Source organism: Pseudopodoces humilis, chromosome 1 (assembly GCF_049639895.1).
Source record: "Pseudopodoces humilis isolate 2021_Gansu_Grassland_sample_001 chromosome 1, ASM4963989v1, whole genome shotgun sequence".
In the NCBI taxonomy this organism is placed as follows: domain Eukaryota; kingdom Metazoa; phylum Chordata; class Aves; order Passeriformes; family Paridae; genus Pseudopodoces; species Pseudopodoces humilis.
The window spans coordinates 17,123,793-17,144,035 of NC_142200.1; the positions used below are offsets into that span (position 1 = coordinate 17,123,793).

General features: G+C 38.8%; 1 protein-coding gene across 2 annotated transcripts; it reads right to left on the minus strand.

Annotated features, from left to right (window-relative positions):
- Positions 1-2,305: 2,305 nt before the first annotated feature.
- Positions 2,306-19,759, minus strand: EBAG9 (estrogen receptor binding site associated antigen 9). 2 transcript variants are annotated; one of them, XM_005516956.3, is made up of 7 exons: positions 19,620-19,759; positions 12,413-12,510; positions 8,975-9,053; positions 8,615-8,773; positions 7,814-7,921; positions 6,689-6,780; positions 2,306-2,831 (listed from the first exon to the last, which is right to left on the minus strand). In XM_005516956.3, exons 2-7 carry the CDS (start codon positions 12,493-12,495, stop codon positions 2,711-2,713), a joined length of 642 nt encoding a protein of 213 aa, XP_005517013.1. In that variant the 5' UTR covers positions 12,496-12,510; positions 19,620-19,759; the 3' UTR covers positions 2,306-2,710. The 2 variants fall into 2 exon arrangements, with proteins under 2 accessions (XP_005517013.1, XP_087916032.1); XM_088059906.1 differs by lacking the exon at positions 19,620-19,759 and adding an exon at positions 13,424-13,563.
- Between the last annotated feature and the right edge of the window lie 484 nt (positions 19,760-20,243).

Here is a 20,243-nt window from a genome sequence, read left to right on the forward strand (position 1 = left end):
CCTTCCTTTCCCTGCAAATCAACTCTTTTAATACCAAACTCCAGAAACATATTTAGTACTGTTTTACGTATGCCCTATATAAGAAGTATTTTGCTCCAAATCCCTTCAGACAAATGAACACAAGACCTGGCAAGCATGAACAACTGCAGCACAGTCAAGGAAAGGATGATTTTTCAGTCATCCTGGCAGGTCAATCCTCCACAGTCAAGAATATCGGTGAAAGCAGTCAAGTCCAGCTTTCAGGCAAGAAATTAAAAAAAAAAGAGCACGTGGCCAACAACCAAAATACAAAAGTGAAAAGGAGGAGCATATGGCAGCAGGAAGGAAAGACAGGAAGTATACACAGGCATGTACAGGATCCTCAAGAAACTCAAACCAATAGAGAAGATAGTATGAGAGCAGCAGCCTCACTAAATTTAGCAAAAGTGTTTTCGTATTTATCAAGGATAAAAATCAAGATATAGGAAGGAGGAAAGGAGAGCACAGGAAAAAAAGATGAAACTGATAATAATGCATGGCTTATGACCACTCAAGAGACTTCCTCCAAGAACAGTGTCCTCCCTACTGGCACCATTTCAACACAGGGCAGAGATGGGGGAATCTCTGGAACAGCTGTGCTCAAGTTTGGCAGGTAGATGGAAGGAAGAACAGCAAAGCAGTACACAGCAGGAGGGAAAAGCAATGCAGCACTCTCCCCATGCAGAACGTGACAGAACTCAAGGGCTTTTAAAATGCCTGAAGGCTCAAAGATCAAATGTGTTTTCATGATGTATTCAGAGGCTTTGTTTGCAACTTAGTAACTGGCCCACCTCTTGTTATTTTTAATAAATTGTATTGATTTATGTCTGTCTCAAAAATAGCAACAGTAATCACTAATTTTCTAAGAAATGAGACATAGCTTCCAACAGATTTCACTTTAAACAGGCAGTAGATAGCCAGTTTCCTTGCCCTGTGTCAGCAATAGCGAAGGAATTGAGACTGGTACCTCCTTGCTTCTTGAGTGCACCTAAAAGGACAAACATAGATGGTTACTAAAGCTTATTCATCGACTTTCTCATCTCCATCCCTTATCAGATACTTTGAGGTGTGTAGTAGGAGCAGATTTGCTTGCCAACTGCTGCACTGAAGTCTGCACTTAAGAGTAATCCAGTCTACTCCAGCCAGAACACTTGTGCAGAAAACATGCATGGCAGTGTTGGCTTCAAAATGTATTTCAAAATTTAACATCTGAAAATTTCTGTCACATCAGTTGATTTGTGCAAGATTTGAACCTATATGACATGTATACTAAACATTTTTAAAAACTCTTCTCGGCGACAAAAACCTTTAATCCTTACTGTCATGTTTTCTCAATTACTTATAATGCAAGCATAACCTGTGCCAGAACCCACTAGAACTCAGTTACAAATTCTATTTTTGTAGGCAGGAAAGGTCTAGTCGCATGCCCCCCCCACCTTCCCATTCTTTTACAACTGACACTTCCTGTGCTGTCCCCTGGATGAACAGGAAACGAGTCTCATGTGCAAAATGCGCTGACGTCACTCATCTGTCATAAGGTAAGAAATCCATAAACCCACAAATCAGGGATAACGGTACCCATCCAACAGGACCTAGAAAAGCATTCACTGAAGCACTGGGCTGGACACAGGAAGCACAAAGACTCCCCTCCTCCCATCCACCTCTTTGCAGCAGACACTGAATTTCTTCATTAAAGCACTGTTGCCTTCTACTGCACCTTTATCATTCACACTTCACCAGGGGAATTAGAGAGTAAACACATACAGTAAGTGTGCAAAAAATGGCATTTGAAAAGTGCTTGTAACTGAACTGAGAATTTCAAACTAGCTTTATTAGAAGGAAGACACGATTTTTCTTCTCAATTACACTAACTATGCAATGACTATAAGGTGCAAGGATTCCTATCTGTAGGAAGTATAAGAATTTGTGCTAGAAATACAAATTTACCAATACAAGTAAGTGATTAAAATGCTCCCTTACATTCGTGTCAGCCTTTGTAGGAAAGGTGCACCACTCCTGTGTAGTGATGCCACTGCTGGTAGTCATTGCAGTGTCACATGTAAATGGGAGCACAGGAAGCTGCAAGTGACAAAGTGACAAGAAATCCACTTTCAGTGTTCAGCTGGATAACCCACCAGGAGCACATTTAGAGTTGCAGGTCATCCATAATAAGCTGTTTTCTTCTACACAGGTCAATATTATCTCGCATGGAAAACTTTCAAGTGTTTACACATACTTTGACAAAAGAGCAAAAGCAGACTTTTTTTATCAGGCACGAAGCAAAGGGTTCTTTAAAACTGTTTAATTACATGTTTCAGGTAAGCACAGACAATACAGGTAGATTTCCCACCACTCAATATTTACATTCTTTTCTCTAGGCTTGAGCTGTTCATTAAGAGTGTTTTTCAATCAACATCCTTGTCAATCAATTTTGCTGCAAAGAAGGGTGCTGGAAAAGAACTATTGAGGGAAACATTCCATCAAGGCATGATCTTCTGTGGGACTTTTCTCCTTTAAGAACTACGTACTAGTAGTTCAAGATAGTTTGGGAAAATCCTGGCTTCCAAGATGACCTGAAGAATGCATTGAAACCAAGCAGTGTGTTGAAGTCCCATAAATAGTTAAATCAATACCAATATGTATATTGTGGAGCTGAAATTCTCTTTTCACTGTCATTGCTGCATGGTTTCTGTTAGGACAGTTTTACACCAATTTTGTTTTGTTCCTTTTTCATTAGCCTTTGTGCCTCTTTCTCCATTTTCTTACGCTGTTGTTCTGCTGCTCTTTTTTCCCTTTCTGCTATCTTCTGTTGTCTGTAATTAAAGAAAACATGAATTGCTAAATTACACGCACTCAATTTTCAGCATGATCATACCTTAAGTTCCTGTCAATACAAAGGTTATTATAATTAATATAAACAGAGCTTCAGTCTATTGTCATTAGGCTCAGAACAGTCATTCTTTTACTGTGCTGAAACCCTTTTTCAGATTAATCTAGAATTGTAGAATATTTTGCACTGGAACCAACCAGGATCAAAGTCCAACTCCTGGTCTGCACAGGACCATCCCCATGAATCACACCATATGCCTGAGAGTGTTGTTCAAACAGCTCTGGCAGGCTTGGTGATGTGACCACTTCTCTGGCGAGCCTTTTCCAGTGATCACCCTCTAGGTGAAGAACCTTTTCATAATATCCAACCCAATGCAATCTATTTGTAGGCAGTAATATTTGTTCAATTATTCTGCAACTTAAAAGTCACTAGCTTCTCAATGATTCAGAGTAAGTGAATCAATGAGAGTACAGGACAGTTGTACAGCCTAGAGCAAAAACTAAAAATCTATCTAATGCTTTCAGCAGCAGCTCAAAAGTTTTGAGTTTTTGCTGATTTGGTGTTTTCTTTGAGATTATCACCCATTATTGTACATTCTACCTGACAGCTGGCAGATCTGCCAGTCTAGCAATATGCAGAGTAATAATATTTGCCACATTACAGTTGCAGATTTTTATATTTCCCACACATCTGAACTGATGCAGAAGGGAAGAAGTGCTTTGCGCACCAGCCAGTATCTGGAGACAGTGAAGTTCCAAAAAGCCACACGGTGTTAATGCTGCTGTTCATGTGCAATTCTGAAGGGAGGGATTGCAGCAGCTCCTGTTTCTTTCCCCAGGATGACACACAGGACATGGAGGTTCTGCTCACAGCAGCTGTTCCGCGCCCTCTACAGTCTGGGAACCTGCATTCAGTTCTGCCCAGAGAGAGACCTTCACCTTGCCTCAGACACAGCAACCAGACAATAAAAATACAAACAAGTAGCTGCTATAAACTAAAAATGTGTGAGCTTAACTGCTTCCACTGGGATAAAAACTTTGTTGGTAATATAAAGTCTGAAGTTTCAGACAGGTATCTAAAATTTGCAGAAGAAACTAAGTTCCAACTAACTCAAGCGAACTGAAAATGCACTTTATCATCCACTAGACCAATTCATTACTGACTGGAAAATTTCTGTGTATCCCAGCCCAGAACCTATGGGAAAATGAGGAAAAGAGACTACAGGGAGTTCTCAGGCTGATAGCCTACTCTTCAGCACTTAATTCCATGCCTTAATTCCAGGGAGCATTTGATTTACTGTATGTGCTCATTCCAGCTGTTATGCATAAACTCACCAGAGAGGCCACAGGTTAGTCTTCACTGCTAATTAGCAGGATACAGCCCATTTCTGAATGACCGATCAGCACTCCATTACTATACAAAAATTATTCTGGTCTTACTGAGCACCAACAGGTACCAGACACAGCAGGCTAAGGGAGACCCTTACTTTTTCTACACCCTCATTTCAGTCTCAAAAAGCTCCACTGAAGTACAGTCAGTATTAACACTCTGGAATGTCAGGGGGACTCTGTCCTCTATTTGGCAGTCTGAAATACTATACTTCTTTCAAGAGTTACACTCATACATTAAGTCAACAGAGTGGTCACAGAATCTTCAGATCATTTTGCAGTCCAAGATGCAGTCTTCTAGCATTAAGAAGAGACTTCATAGCACTTCCTTACTCCTCTGTTGAAAACAGAGCCAGGTCTGCCCAGACTATACTTAAGTTATATGTTAAATATCAGATGTTAAAGACACCAGTGATGTCTACTGCAAGAAAAACTAAACCCAGACAGGATTTTCTACCAATCTTGCTAAAAATCAGCCAAGACTTTACTCATTTACAGATAAACACTGCTATTTCTGTGTCATGAATAAAACAAAGGTTTTCCTTCACGCAGCTGGGATACAGCTTACATAATGACCAGCTGTATTGAAGTAGCCAGCCATAGCTGGACAAGTGGTAACCCATAGACAGCTGGAATTCTGATCATGTTGTATCTACGGGAAACATTTAGACACACATCCCTTCTGTAACAATTGCAGTTTGATACTTTTTTGTGAGGCCAAAAAGAAATCCTATGAAAAGTAACCATTTGAGTTAAACTCTTTCAACAGTAAAGATGATAGGTTGAAATCTTTAGGAGAGGTTCAACCAAATAACACGATACTTTGAAAAATTAAAGCTTTTGGGAAACCCCACTGCTATCACCATGTATTTCTCTTCCTAAGTATTCTATAGCATGAACCTGACAGTTAACAAACAATGTAACTTTTGCCATCCTGGAAATATTTACTGCACAGATTTTGCACTCCAAGAATAAACTGGCATATACATACACCAGATAATCTTTAGTAGTTAATTCATATATGAGAACCACCTGTTTCAGAAAGTTTGAATACTACTTTTGATAGTCCTAACACCATCTGTAATGGAATGTGGCAAGGGTTAAGTAAATACAGTGCAGCCTCTGCAGCTTGCAGAAATAGCTGTTTCACTTCTCAGTAAAAAAATAAAGTATTTTCATTGCCTTTCATTTAAGCCTCAGCAGACTGCACTCTAGGTATTAAAGTTCTTACTGAGTCTGTTGATATGCTTTATAGTAAAAAGTACTATCTGTGGAAGAAAAACAGCCTTAAACCACATCATTCATGTCACAAAGCTTGTACTTTGGTACAAGAGCTGGAACAGTAATGAAGTTTAAAAAAAAAAAAAAAACACAAGCAAGGTATTGAGCAGAATGTACACACAGACACCAGATAAAGTTTATAAAAATATCTGCATTACATCCCTATTCTCACATGTTAAACTGCTACAGAGCAAGACTGACAGAGATAATAAATTGAATCAACTCTAATTATGATCAGGGCATTGAAAATGAGCTGGTAACTTCCCTCTTGTCTTATTCCACAGATTGAAAAAGTAATTTTTTCAGAACATAAAAATAAATACTTGATCAGAATCCTTTTTTCTTTTTTTTTTTTTCCCACAATACCTATTTTCCTTAGAATGATTTTTGAATTTACCATGTCTTTATCTCATACCTATCATATCTATTTCACTTTATCACTAGTGGACCACAGAAGCCATGTACTTGTGATTTAGTGCGTAGAATTACAACAGCATAGGAAGCTAAAGCTATCTGAGGCTAGCTACCTGATGATGTAACAAGCAATAAAGTTTGATACAACTGTAAGTTGTTACCAGTTCAAATCATTGTGTATGATAAACTTAATTTGCAACTCTTTACCCTTCATAACCCTTAAAGCAAAGAAAAACAAGAACACAAGCTGAATGGTTGAAGTATTCACACTAACTTTGTGCAATGATTTTACATTCAGCCTTATCAGCTAGTTTATTTAAGTTAGAAAAGCCTAGCTACTACAGGGATTCCAAGCATATACTTATCACTTCACCTTCTATCCTGAAGTATTTTAATCTTAAGCACATGTGGACATAAGGACATCAAGTGGTATTTTACTTAATCAAGTAATGTGATCTGAACATAATAAATTATTGGAATTGGTGGGGCATTGTTGGGGTGGGGTTTTTTAGCACCTGCATGCACAGGTGTTAATGTGTTCTTCCAGTGATTTTCAGATTTCCCCTACTCGTCTACAAAATTTAGTTCCAAAATGTCTTCTGGTGAGTACCAGTTACACAGAGATTAGATGCACAAAAATAATTTGTTTTAAGAAGTATTTAGCAATTCTTGGCACTTACCAGAAAGGTGTGAAATAAACAAAAGTGATTATTTTATATGTAAAAGCTTTACATAGTGTTATATTAATTTCAATTACCTAAGAACTTCTTCTGCCTGCCAAGCAGCATCTTCTTCTTCTTCCCAGGCATTTGTATTTTCTTGCCATGTATCTAGGTCTCCCAGTTCAGGCTGAAACAAAAGAGAAGTTCTAAGCACTTGGAAAAATTAGATAAAACACTGGTGTGTGACTGCCAGAGTGACTCCTGGATGACAGCAAAGTTTCCTTAATATTTCTTTTTAACCTATTTATTTTTAACCTTAATGCTTCAGACTTACAGAAATATCTGATGTATGGCTTCTCATCTTATTGTTGAGGCTTCTTTCCCTGCTCTAATACTGGGTTTTTTCAGTTGTCAAAGGGCTTTTTGCACAAAGGCAGGAAGGAAGTAGTGGAGTGTATTTTTAGAAAGAGGAAGATAAATTGAACAGATTATATGAGCAGATAGTGTAAAAGATTTCTGGAGGTTGCATGAACAAACCAACATATACATCCACATGTTTTTATGTCCAATACCAGCTGAGTGACACTTTTACTCACTGAAAAACCTTTCCTGAACTATTTTCATAAAGGACAGAACAAGGAGGTGGTATGACCATTCTGTACTGCTTCCTGCCTGTACCCTTTTGTGCACAATGTTAATCAAAGAAGAAGCACTGTTAAAAAAGGCAAAGGGCAAGGGAGGGAGAGCATCTCCTGCTAGCTGGCCAGGGTGTTAGGCAACTGGACAATCTTTTCAAAGGCTAAGGAGCAAAAATTAGGAGAGTACTACATTACAATCTCTACAGAAAGGAAAGGAGAAGCAGAAGATTAAAAATGTGTCCAAGATAATAAAGCAAAGGTAACTCAGAGGCTTTCAAAAAAGCCTTCTACTCTTTTTTTAGTAACTTACTGTGTAAAATCCAAAACTTCAAGTTCATTGCTTTAGCACATTAGCAAGCCCATAAGTATATGAAAGCTTCTTACCTTTTATCACTGATCTGTCAGGTTTCTCAGCAGAACATATTGGACTACTTCATTCTTCACTCAATTTTAAAACAATTTACATTATTCCCCAACTATTCCACTTACTCCCCACAATGCACACCTTAGGCAGACTATTCCTTCCCCTACAGAACATCACTTAACTGACAAATACAAGATCAATACTCAGAGCATACTTACAGACTGGTGAATAAAAGGAATATCTTGTGTAGCTGCTAATCTGCTAGAAAATCCTGTGTTTCCCTCTGGAATCCCGAAATTTAAAGGCTCTCGTTTTTTAATAACTATCTGAAAATATTCAAAAAAAGGAACAAAAAAGTGGTAGATCAAAGCACTGCACAGATTCCTTGGTGATTATATAACTCTGCCCATGAAGGTTCAACTACACAACACCTCACTGTGTCTTAAACCTGGTCAGATTCCGAAAGCTGCACAACCAAATGAACTTGTAAGTAAAAAATGTTAAATGCCAAAGACAAGAACTCCTCCTCCCCTCACTGGCTTTTTCTTTGGTCACATGGAAACCTGTGGCTGTATCAAGACAGAGAACAGGCACAAAGAATCACAGATCAAACAGCCACATCTCCCAGTACTCATAAAAGCTACCAATTATGTAGTATATTGCTTTGAGAAATACTGCTTCTGTGACAGGTCACTTTGAGGTCCTACTTTTGAGGACAGTGCTGTCTGCACAGTAATGTCAGCTGTAGTGCACTGTAATGTCAGGTCTCTCAACTATCCCAATAGCATATCTGCAGTTTTAATAGCTGCAAATTCTCTGTCACTGTCACTGTACTGGTTTGGCTGAAGAAGTGCTTTTCCCAAAACAGTTGCTAAGATCTAAACATTGAACATGATAAACTACGCACCAGCATCTATTCTCATTTACCAACAGCACCTTCTGTAAGTCACCAATTTACTTGCTTTTATTTTAAAGCAAAGAAAACCCTCCATAAGTACAGTTGAAAGTGTAATACTAACTTTTTGAGTTTTTCTTATAGTTGGTGTCATATCTTTGAAATAATCAGGTTCCATTTGTTCCAAAGAATTTTGCTGAGCAGCCACATTACCATTGCCACCTTCAATCTTCACACTTGTAGGTGCATCTTCATCCCATGAAGACCAGTCTTCTACTTCAGGCTGAATATAAGAATATGGTACAAGTTAATATTATCTGCAGGTAAAAACTTGTCTTTTTATATCTTGCTAAGATTTATACTTAATACTATATTGCATATATAATAGTATTATATCTTTCTTGAATATATACCAATTCAATATTGTAGGACTTGTATAATCACCCTGTTAAGGGATTAAGTCACCTACCACTTTAACAATTACCTGCTTAGGAACAGATGAATAATCCACTGTGGTTGGCAAAGTTATTTGGTCTCCACTTAACTTTCGCCCTCTTCCAGACCTGAAAAAAAAATGTAGGATTCCTCCAAGCTCTGAAAACATGAGCACTAAGTTTAAAAAAAACAAAAATAGAAGTCTGAGAACAGCACTACTGAAAATAGTCACAACTAAAACATTTAGTGCTTCAATTAACTTTGTATTAACTACTGTCAGTAAAGTCTGCTAAGCAAAGGAATTTCATCATGAATCAAAAGTTGTGTTCACAAGAATATCAAAGTGCAATTTACTTTTGTAATTGCAGTGAAATAGAAGAAAAATACTTCTGAAAAATATGAAAATGGACTAACTCATCTGCATAATTCAGTCACAATTTTTAGATTGTCAGTGCTTATGAAGCAAGTACTAGAGATCCAGGCTTGCCAAAGAACCATTTCTACTGTAAAATGAGAAAATTTTCTATTTGTCTTAAATTTTAAGCTGTGTCTAACAAAGAGCTTTCTGAGCTGCTTGATTTGAAAGCCCCTCCAAATCTTTTTCTAAAAAAAAAAAAAAAGTCTAAACAGAGGTAGTAAAAGATTATGCATGTCAACAGCTTTAACTCAGTTCATGCTTCTACTTAAAGAATACTGTTTCAGCATTTCAGCAACTGTATAAAGTAATTTTAATGTAAAACAACACCAATGCATTGCAAATAAACCTGTATATTTACTTCAAAACAATGTTCAAAGATCAGAATAATAATTAAAATATTCTTAGCTGACATTCACTGGATTTTAAATACCTTACAACACAACAGAATGTAATTCAGACTCACACTTATATTTTCCCCAAAGAATGTAAGCTCCTACAAAGTAGTCATGTAACTGACCTTAGGTAGCTTGGAAAAAATTAATGTTTTTTTCTTACTACTGATGGGAATAAAACTGGGAAATTTCAATATCTAGTTTCTATCCATTAGTTTTAGTATTAGAGAACATACTATCAACTCACTGGCTGAATTGCTTGTAATATCACCTCTACTGTATGCTGGTGAGTGACTAGATGTATTTTTTTCTACTCTAGACCAACCATTCCTCCTTAGGAAAGGTCAGGTGCTATCATCAAATTTTCAAGTTTTCTATAATTAACTCTACTCCCTTTATAAACTGTTCAAGTTGAAAAGCAACATAGTTTAGGAGTAAAGGAAGGTGAAATCACTGTTCCCTCAAACACATTAGAGACTTCTGTTTGATGAGATTTACTTTACATCTCTAAAGGAAACCCAAACTTGGAAACATCCTCCTGCAGACCTCTACAACATACACATCCTTAATACTATTTACATTTAATACTATTACAAGCTATCACTTCTGCATTGTCTTTATACTAGAAGACTAGCAAGTAGCTTGTAACAAACATTCACCAAGTCAAAATGGTTACAGTAAGAAGCCTGAAGGTAGGGGGAAAGAGCTTTTGCCACACAACATCAGAAAGAATATGGTGCACACAGCAGCACTGAGGAAGGCTACAGATCTCCACTTCTTCTAGTAAGGGAAGAAGATGCTTATAGGAACAGCTGCTCCAGAGCCATCATCAGATACTGATCACTGCTCTGAATGTCAAATGCCTTGAGAATTATTGGATTTGTTTCTCCTTACTAATAAGCAGCATCCGGATTTCTCAGTCAGAGATAACTAGAGATTTTAAATGGAAGGAAGTTTCATCTCTTTTTATACTTACACATGTTATATTCTGAGAACTGAATTCCGGCAGTCTGTTTATCAAGAAAAGATTTTCCTAAAGAAAGGATCAGTACTATAGGCATGCTCTATGCTGCCTAGAAAGTTGCACAATCTCTACAGGCACTTGTTCAAATGACAACCTAATGTAAACTATGTAATGTAAGTAAGTACTAGCTCATATTCATTGAATTAAAATGTGTGTTTAATTAAATAATAATTGTTGGTTATTAGGCATATGTTATATGGAGGGGTGCATTACTGGAAAACAAAATTTATCAAAGTACATTTTGCAGTGACAGTGAACAGAAGAAACATCTGTTGTTAGTGGTCTGAATTAATGTGATCCAGTGACATGCTTATGTGAAAAACCTTAAATTTTAATTTCTTCAACTAATTGTTATTCAGCAAAGAAAGGGTTTTCTACTTTTTGTTCTTCTCAGCTGTTCATTTCAACATTATAGTTCACACAGAAGTTGGAAAAAAGGATGAAAATACTGTCACTACACTTAGAATATAATTATCTGCTTATAAAAAATTATCTTTACACTTAGAGAAATGAAGGATCCACATAATATAGAAGTTATGATGAACTCAGTGTTTGGCTTCTTTCAGAACTTGAACAAGTATTCTTAATTTAATTTGGAATTCAAATCACAGAACTAAGGCTGACATCTATATAACTGTATGCAGCATTAAAATGTTTCTTTTTAAAGCTTCACTAGATCTGTAGTGAATTTACCAACAGGTCAAGAGCTTCCATTTATTCTTGGAACAAGTAAAGGTGAAGAGGAAGTAAACAGTTATTTTGTGTCTGCCACATATTCTGCATATGCTTTAATCCTCACTGGGAAAGTAGTTGTCATCATAAACAAAAAGAGAATACATTTCTTTAGATTGGTATTTGCTTATGTAAGCAACATGCTGCAAAAGTGGCAGGAGGCACAGTAGTTCATATGACAGCACAGTGCCAAGAATTGCCTCAGGTACTGTACTACTGTGTTATTGAATTCTACCGCTCCACATTAACTCTTGGGGATTTTTATACTTCTTCTAAGTACTACACTGCAGCTTTCCTGTGTCTACAACTCAAAAGAATCTACATATGACTTAAAAGAGTGTAAAAAATAAACTATTCTTCATCTTTTAAAAGAAAAAAAAAAGCGGTTTCCTTGAACTTCAATCACTGTCCTCCAAAATTCTGAAAGAATCTTCAATATGCAGAAGAATCTGAAGTCTCAGGCAACTGTTTTTTGACAAACAGGATGAGAATTGCTTTCATTTGTAATGACAGCCTACTGACCGATGACAGAGTGGATGCTCCTATTAACTAAATCTCTTAAAACACGAAGTATCACTTGCTAAGTACATTTCAAAAATGTGCAGCACAGCTTTTCTTCAAGTTTGACACGGAATAGTTTTAAAAACCATTTTAAAACCCTGTCATAGCTGTTTACAAAATCTCATTTAGCTACCATACAACAAAATACACCCACAAATAACTACACAGACTTCTGAACAAATATGCAAAATTAAAAAATTAATTTGATTTAGTTTTCATCTGTGTTGATTATTTTGCAATTAGTAAAATCGGAACTGGTTGAAGTGGTGGTTGGGTGCTGGGGGAAGGGCAGAAGTGCAAGAACCTGTAATTGAAAAACTGAAAAAGAAAAGGTAACCAAATTAAATAAGACTTGTTTACCTGCATATTAACTTTTTAATGAAAGAAAGCACTGCTGCCAGGCAAGTACAGACTTTAAAGAGTCGGAACTGTGTTATGGCCATGGTAAGAAACCCCTCCTGCAAAAGAAAAGTTAGATGCAGAGAATTATACATCTTTATACAGTACTTCAAGCAAATTACCTTAGTTGCTACTAAGCTAGCAGCATTCTGTGAAACTGTATAATGGAAGGAAAGCAAGCAGGTACCTGGAGCAAAGATGCTACCTGCCTACTATCAGGATATTTCACTGATGTAAATAATACAAGTATCTAATATAGATGGACTTTAAAGAAACAGCACAAAATCACAGGTAAAGTCACAGTTAAAGACCATCTTAAAGGGGAAGCACAGGCAACGATTTACAGTGCCTGTGCAGCTGATCTGTTTCAGACATTACCAGTGGCACTGAACACTGGCAGAGCATAAGAGAATAATCATCAGAGAGAAGCTCTTGCCTACTTGGGCAAGTCTTGCATAAACAAATTATAGATTTAGTCAATAAGTGAAACCCCAAAATTAGCTGTTTAAATTTAACTTCCGTTTTGATGGAAATGTATGATGAGAACAAACACTGCTTATTTTAGAACTAATCTCACTGAAAAATCATCATTGAAGAAAGAGTATTCATCCTGTGTAAACTACTGCACCAACTAACCCACAGAGCTACTGATATTTCTGTGCCTGACTGGATCAGGATAGCAAACACAGAAAAGGAAAAATTTATCTTTGGCTGAAGCCACTCCTGTTTGTAGCTATTTTTTTCAGTGACAGTTTGATAATTTAGAGAATTTTTACTCATCACATCAATCCAACATACCACCTCAAATAGCTACAGACTGACTCAGAAAAATCTGCTGGAATTCAAGGATCCCTTTTCTCTTCTACAAGTGAACATTTCAGAGTAAAGAATAAGAGGTTAGGCTTCAGAAATAGCTTTTCATTATATACATCTACACTTGTAACAACATTTTCTGTTGCAAGTTTAACATACCTCCTGATGAGAAGAGAAGGCACCCCTGTGACATTTTCCTCAGGCCATGAGTATTCCATGGAAGGACAGCTTGATTTCAAATATGCTATGGCATTTAAATCACTTTTTATATTCCAGGCTTTAAGTTAGGAAGAGTCAGGAAGGTGGATCATTAGGTAGGCTGCTCCAATACTGTCCTGAGGATTTTATTAAAAAGGTACATAATGGGATTTGTGAGCTTCAAGGAGCATAGATGTATTTTTATTGGTGCTCATTTGCTAGATAACATAACTACTATTAAACACTGTAGTAATACAGTAATGGAAATATTGTTTTATATATTGTCCAGAACAGGACTTTCTGCTACTGAAAAATCATACAGGGGCTATTAAACAAAAAGGCTCTTTTACTGCAAAATGGAAGGCTTGGGTCAGTAGTAACCACCAAATTACAAACTGCACTACCAAGCTGTAGCTCAGGAGAAAGGCTTCATAGGACATGTATCACCTCTACTTAAACATTTATGTTACCTTATTTCATTTCATGGGAGACTTAAAAATGTAGAGAACTTCATACAAAGCTTGATTGGCACTTCATCTAACAGAATTAGAAAGCAGTCAGTTCCCACAAAGGAAGAACAAACATTGTTCGACATATTTAGCTTTCAGTTTAGAAGACTGGGCCACCGTTTCATACTATGCTCAAGCACTTTCTTACCTTTCAGAATGAGCAATGTTGACAATATCTAGATGACAGCAGAATGCATCAATCAAGAATTTGAATGATTAGAAATAATGGAAGTCAGTGAAAGAAGAGTGAACAGTAATAAGTTCTCTATCCTAAAGGTAGAAATTACTGCAAACTAACACTGAATTGATGAAAAAAAATTGTTATTTTTAGGAGAGGCAGCTAGAAGCTATCTGCCTGGGACTTGAGGCATGAAGAGCACAAGACCTGCTGAAATGATTATAAAGGTACATCTTTTCTGAAAGGAAGCTTGTTTAGAAGGTCACTCCACTCTACGAGAATTCACTCTTTTATCAACTTGGGGGGCAGGAGGGAAGGGGAAGAACAGTACTCAGTATTAGCAAGAGAAAAGCTCTTTTCCCTTATTCAGGTTACCTGACTGCTACACTGGCCAGCACAGACAGACCCCAAATTTAAAAAACTCCTAACTATTGACTGAGAAGGTTGCTCTAGGAAGCCACCAAAAAGCTTTGCAGACTCAATATTGTTTACGCCTAAAGTCAAGGAACTAGGAAGATTACTAAGTGCAAAACTAAAACCAGACTGTTTTCAACGGTGTCAGTTACCAATACATATATTTATATGTGTACATATAAATGAGCCCAGTTTTCAACCCATCTCCATTTTTTCATATATCAAATTGTATACTGTATTAAGTTCTCAATATAAAGTTATAATATAAATTATATAAAGTTATAAAGTTAAGCAACTGAAAAAACCATAACCCACAAGAACTCTGGCTTGCAGAGTCAGTGGACTTGTGAAGTCCACTGCTGACAAGAACTAATCACCAGAAGTTAATCCATTTCCCAGGTCATTCCCATATAAGAGTGACCACACTTCCAGTATCACCAGTATGCCCATTTGGCAGAGTTCAATAGCTACCACTATTCCCCATGACAATCAGACAACTTGCACCTCTCCACTTTCCATGTGTCAGGCAAAGACTTCAGAGTTACAATGAGACGTATGGCCAGTTAACATATTTGTGATACAGCACTTCACTTCAGCTGAGCTAGAACTAGGTCCTTCAAAGGCTGGACCTGATGATCTTGGAGGTCTTTTCTAACCTTAGGGACTCTGTGATTCAAGACAGTAGTTACTGTTTTGCTCACCTCTTTTCTGAGCATTGATTGCAGTCTTCTCAGCTAAGCTGCAGACACTATAAATTATCAGATGCACAGACAGCCATAGTAGTGTTAGCAATCATTTACCTTTAAAAAGAACTTTCCTCAATGTACCTAGTTTTTATACTGCTATTTATGATGTGAAGCAGTATATGTGTATTAATTTAATTGTTTTTTATAAATTAATTTAAAACACAATCTTGAACCAATCATTGTCTCAAAATAAGGACAAGTCAAGCATTTTCCCTTTCACCTGAAACAGCACTTGAATCATGTGCACTGTTGCTCTAAGAACAGCATTACCTGAAAAGTTAAAGGTTTGCTTAAAGTTTTGAGTTTTGTTTGTTGCCTTTTGGGGTTGGGTTCTTTCATGCTTCAGTTTTTTTAATGTTAATTAAATTTCTCAAGGTAAACCTTTTTATATTCAGAAGTAGTTGTACGAATATAGATGTACACAGAATGCTAATTTTCCTTAGTTCACTGCAAATTTAATTCACACAATAGCACTATACTAAACTTGTTAAGTGAAACAAGGTGTTCATCCTTTTCTTGTCCGTCTTTCTCAGACACTGGAAGGAAGCACAGCCATGTATATTATCTTTCTCCTGGGGAAAAAATACTGAACAGAGTAATACTAAATGGCAGGCCACAACATTCTGTCTTTCTTTTCTTAAGCTTTTCCTTGATAAACGAACCTGAAAGGAACTACAACTGTATCAGCAGTAAATTATAACACAGGATGACAGAGACATAATACAAAGTTGCAGTGCTACATCAAGAAGCCTAAAACATTTCTTAACTGGTAGAGGCAAATGTGAAACACTGAACTAAAATTCAGAAAATCTGGTAAGAGCTGTCTGCCAGCCTGATACATCCTTCTGCACATCACACCTCATGCCTCAGCTTGCCATTTATAAAACAGGATAGATTTCCTTCTCCCACTACTGGAATTGCTTTGTTACATTTATGAACCTTAGGGTCAAATGAACTTCCATTACACTAGATATAAACAAGCAAATAAATCAAGACATGAATCCTAATGAATTTAATAATCATGGTCAACTCAACAATTCTGTAAGAGACACCAAATTTAGCTGGAGTTTGATTTGTGCATCTCATACTGCCTTCCACTGGTATGAAGTCACAACAGGTGTTCACATGGAATATGAGCACACAAAGGACTAAAAGACAACAGCCACAAGATGTTAAACACTTTAGAGCCAAGTTAGAAGAATGAAGAAACTTAAATATTTTAGGCACCCATAAAGGAAACAGAACGTAGGGAGGGAAAGTTCAAAATTTTACTGAACATTTTTCCTTTGCTTACAGCTTGCAACAGTGGCCTCATCAGAATTCCTGGCACCTCTGACTTCACTGACAGTAGCCAGCATAGTCCACCCTCAGGTGGACCGGTTAGTCAACTATGGTGCAATAAGCAAGACTCACTGTTTATCATTGTCTGATAAGCAGACTGGCACCTGGAGAAACACTTCCCTGTACACACAAATACCACTTCAACGGGATTTCCACAGACAGCCAATTCTAAAATAAACTCACTTTGGAGCACTAAAATTATTTTAGAAACTTTTTTTCTCCTAGTGAACTCATCTTTTACTGTCACGTCAGCTTTCTTTCACATCAGCTCACTTGTAAGTCTGGAATGTAAACACGAACACACCTTGGAATCAGCGATTTTAGCCCATATTAAACAAAGCTAGATGAATAACCATGATGCCTAAAATACATAAATACATAAAATACATAATGCCTAAAATAACATGTCTGAAACTGAAAGGCTCCCCTGCAATTTTCATAAGGAGACACAAAAAAAACTTCACCCTCCTAAAGCAAAACAAGAAGTTTATTTCCTAGTACAAAAGACTAATATGGCCTTGAGTGTTTACATTTGTCAGCACCAAAAATCCATACTGGTTCAGCAGTACTTTTGTGTTGCCACTAGAACAGCAGATAAAACCCTAGCAAAGTTTCAGAGGTAAGGATAGAATTTCTTGAAAGTTGATCTTGTATGAAGTTCTACGCAAGTAGAATGGCCACATCAAAGATCAGAAGTAGGTTTATAGGGAGATAGAATTGCATTAAGATTAGTAGAAAGAGATAAAACACCTGTTTTCAAGCACACATACCCTCTTCCAAACCATGTATGTTACAAGACGTGTAAAGACACTGCATTTTAAAAAAGACAACATAATAATTCAAGAACAGCTTTCAGTCAGGTACTGAAAGAAAAAACCAGCACTTCCTGCATTTCAGAGACAGCAACCATGACTCTACACCCTAGTGAGAGGTTCCACTACCCCCTTCCTGGTAGATTTGTTTGGTTTCTTGTTTTTTTCATCACTTTACACAGAAACATAATATAGGGAACACTTATGTGTGGAGGGAAAAAGTCCTGTCTTAACCACTGAGTTTGATAAATAGATTAAGTGGCAGCATGACTGAACCATATAGCCATGCTATTATGGCATTAAGAAGAGAAGCAGAATCAAAAGGGAAGATCAGGAAGCATCTTCTCTAATTGTAGGTGATTGTGGGACCTTTGTAATGGTACTCTAGTTTCAACACTGATGTTCCAACTTTCAGTGGAAATACCCTAACTAGGCAGTTAAAGTAGCTGGCACAGAAGACAGCTCACTCACATTAATCATAGGCAGAGTAAAGTCATCCAAGGCCCCGTGTGAGATTAGAAGCAATGTTAGAACACTGCCATAGACAGGCAGTGAAAGCTAAGGGGCTGGGCAAAGTTAAAAAGGCACACCCTGGAGGGCGTTTTTCTGGATCTTAGAGTTAAGAATCAGAAACAAGGGCACACACTCTGTGTCTGAGACTCCAACAAAATCCATAAAGAGATACTACCAAAAGCTGCAAAAGATACTGAAAGTCAAGGCAGAATGTCTATCTCTCTAACTGAAGGCAGCAAAAATGGGTGGCTGCTGGCAATTCCTGAGTTAATACTCTGATATACAACACACAGATTTTCAACTATTTTTTAAACATGTTATTCCCAGAGCCATAAAACTTCTATAGTGATATCACCACATCTCACTCCTTCCTCTCCAAGAAACTGAATATAGTTAGTCTCACTAATGTGAGCTCCTGAAGCTTTCTGTTCTGAATTAGAATAAATTCTACTCTTCAAGGCAATATTAGTTAAAATAGACAGTTTATATCCACTGAATGGTCAGTTATTCTTTGACAATTCCTTACCTATATACACCACTGTCTTGTAAAAACCATACAGAGCACAGCTTGAAGTAATGCAATCTTGTTAGACTACACTATAACTTCATTCATCTTTGAAACAAGTCTTCTACATAACGCACTAATTCACATAACCTCTACGATGTAGAAAAGTTACACAAAGAGTTCTTCTTTTGTGAAGTAACTCACTTCACAAAACTGAAGTTCTCAGACACAGAACCAGAGTTTAAGAGACCCCAGTTCTGTTCCAGTCCTTATTTGCCATTCTGGACCTAAGTTTTCTGTAGCTACATGGAATGCCAGAGACAACAAATTTACACACTCATTGTTACTACTACAAAATCATCTTGTAATGCTTGTCTTGACAAGAACCAACTATTTACAAACAATGACACTACAAGACAACCAAAAGAAATCTCTTCAGTGCACGTGTGTATTTCCACAGAGCTATAAAGCAGCAAGCTATGGCATTTTTCATTAGATATGCAACTCAGGCACTTGCACTGTGAATTCATAACCAAAAAGCAGTGCCCTACCATTCTACTGACCAGCCAAGGTCTGAATATTTTTAGAGACAGCATCGAAGCCAGATAGTAGCACTTAAGTTTTCTGTGAGCTGTTAGAAATTCCGAAGTATTTAGAAGTGTGCTAAGAATTGTTCACACTACATATTATTAAATTTGTCCGTCAGCGTGAACAGTAGGTAACCCCAAGCAATGCCGTCCCACCACGAGCTCTGACAGAACGTGTGCCCTCGCCCTCTCCCACAGGGGGCCAAGCCCCTCAGTCCCCATACGCTGCCGATCTACTGGTCCGCCACTTCAGGTTCTTCGCAGCCCATGAGATCCCCCGCACTTCGCCCCGGAAGAGGCCCAGAGGGCCGGGCAGAGGCCGCGGGCCTGGCGCTCCCGGGCCGGCCGAGCAGCCCCAGCGCTGGCCGAGGGCCGCGGGGTCACAGTGCCGCGGGGGCCACAGCGCCCCGAGGACGGGGCGAGGGGGGGGCGCTGCCGCGGGAGAACCGCGCGGGCGGCTCTGCCCCGGGAGGGAAGATGCCGAGGCCGGGCCCCTGCCCAGCAAGGCGGAAGCAGCACCTGGCGGCGCAGGAACCGACCCTCCTCGCTCACCTGCCCCGGGGGGGAGGCCTCGCCGGGGGTCGCGGGGCTCCAGGGGCCGAGGCGGCCGCTCCCGCAGCCTCCGGCCGCCCCTCATCCAGAGCCGGGCCCGCGCCGCTCCGCCGCCTCGCACGCCGCCATCTCGGCCCCGTCACCCGGGAGAGGCGCCCGCCCCTTCCGGCCGTGCACCGCCTCCCCTGCGCTCCGCTCCGCCCCGCTCGGGCCGCCCGGGGGCTGCGGCTGGGGCCGGGGCCGGGGCCGGGGCCGGGTACAGGTACAGGTACAGGTACAGGTACAGGTACAGGTACAGCTGTGCCGGGCTGCCCGCGCCAACAACGGCCTGCGCCCTTCCCAGCCTGCCTTCCTCCGCGCCCACAGTGGCTGAGGGTCTGAGCCGGCTCTTTGGCCCTGTGGGGAGCTACCAGAAAAAGGCGCTGCCCTTTAGCCGTGGCGGGTTGTTGCACACGTGGCAGTAAAGGTGTTCCTCTATTGTCGATAGGGTGCTGAGCTGTAAATTTGGATGTTAATAAAAACAAACATTGCTGAAGTTGCTTCTGACGGGTGAAGCGCCAGTGCCACAGTTTGTTAACCAACTGCTTATCGGTTTTAATGGCTGGTTAAGTGATGTTAAGTTAA

Bases quoted from the DNA above. Each gene is read 5' to 3' on its own strand.
- EBAG9 (XM_005516956.3), bottom strand. From the start codon at position 12,495: ATGGCCATAACACAGTTCCGACTCTTTAAAGTCTGTACTTGCCTGGCA. The intron at 9,054-12,412 runs GTAAACAAGTCT...TTTTTTTTTCAG, and splicing joins ATTAAAAAGTTAATATGCAG to GTCTGGAAGAGGGCGAAAGT. The intron at 6,781-7,813 runs GTAAGTATGCTC...CTTTTGTTTCAG, and splicing joins TTCCTTTTATTCACCAGTCT to CCTGAACTGGGAGACCTAGA.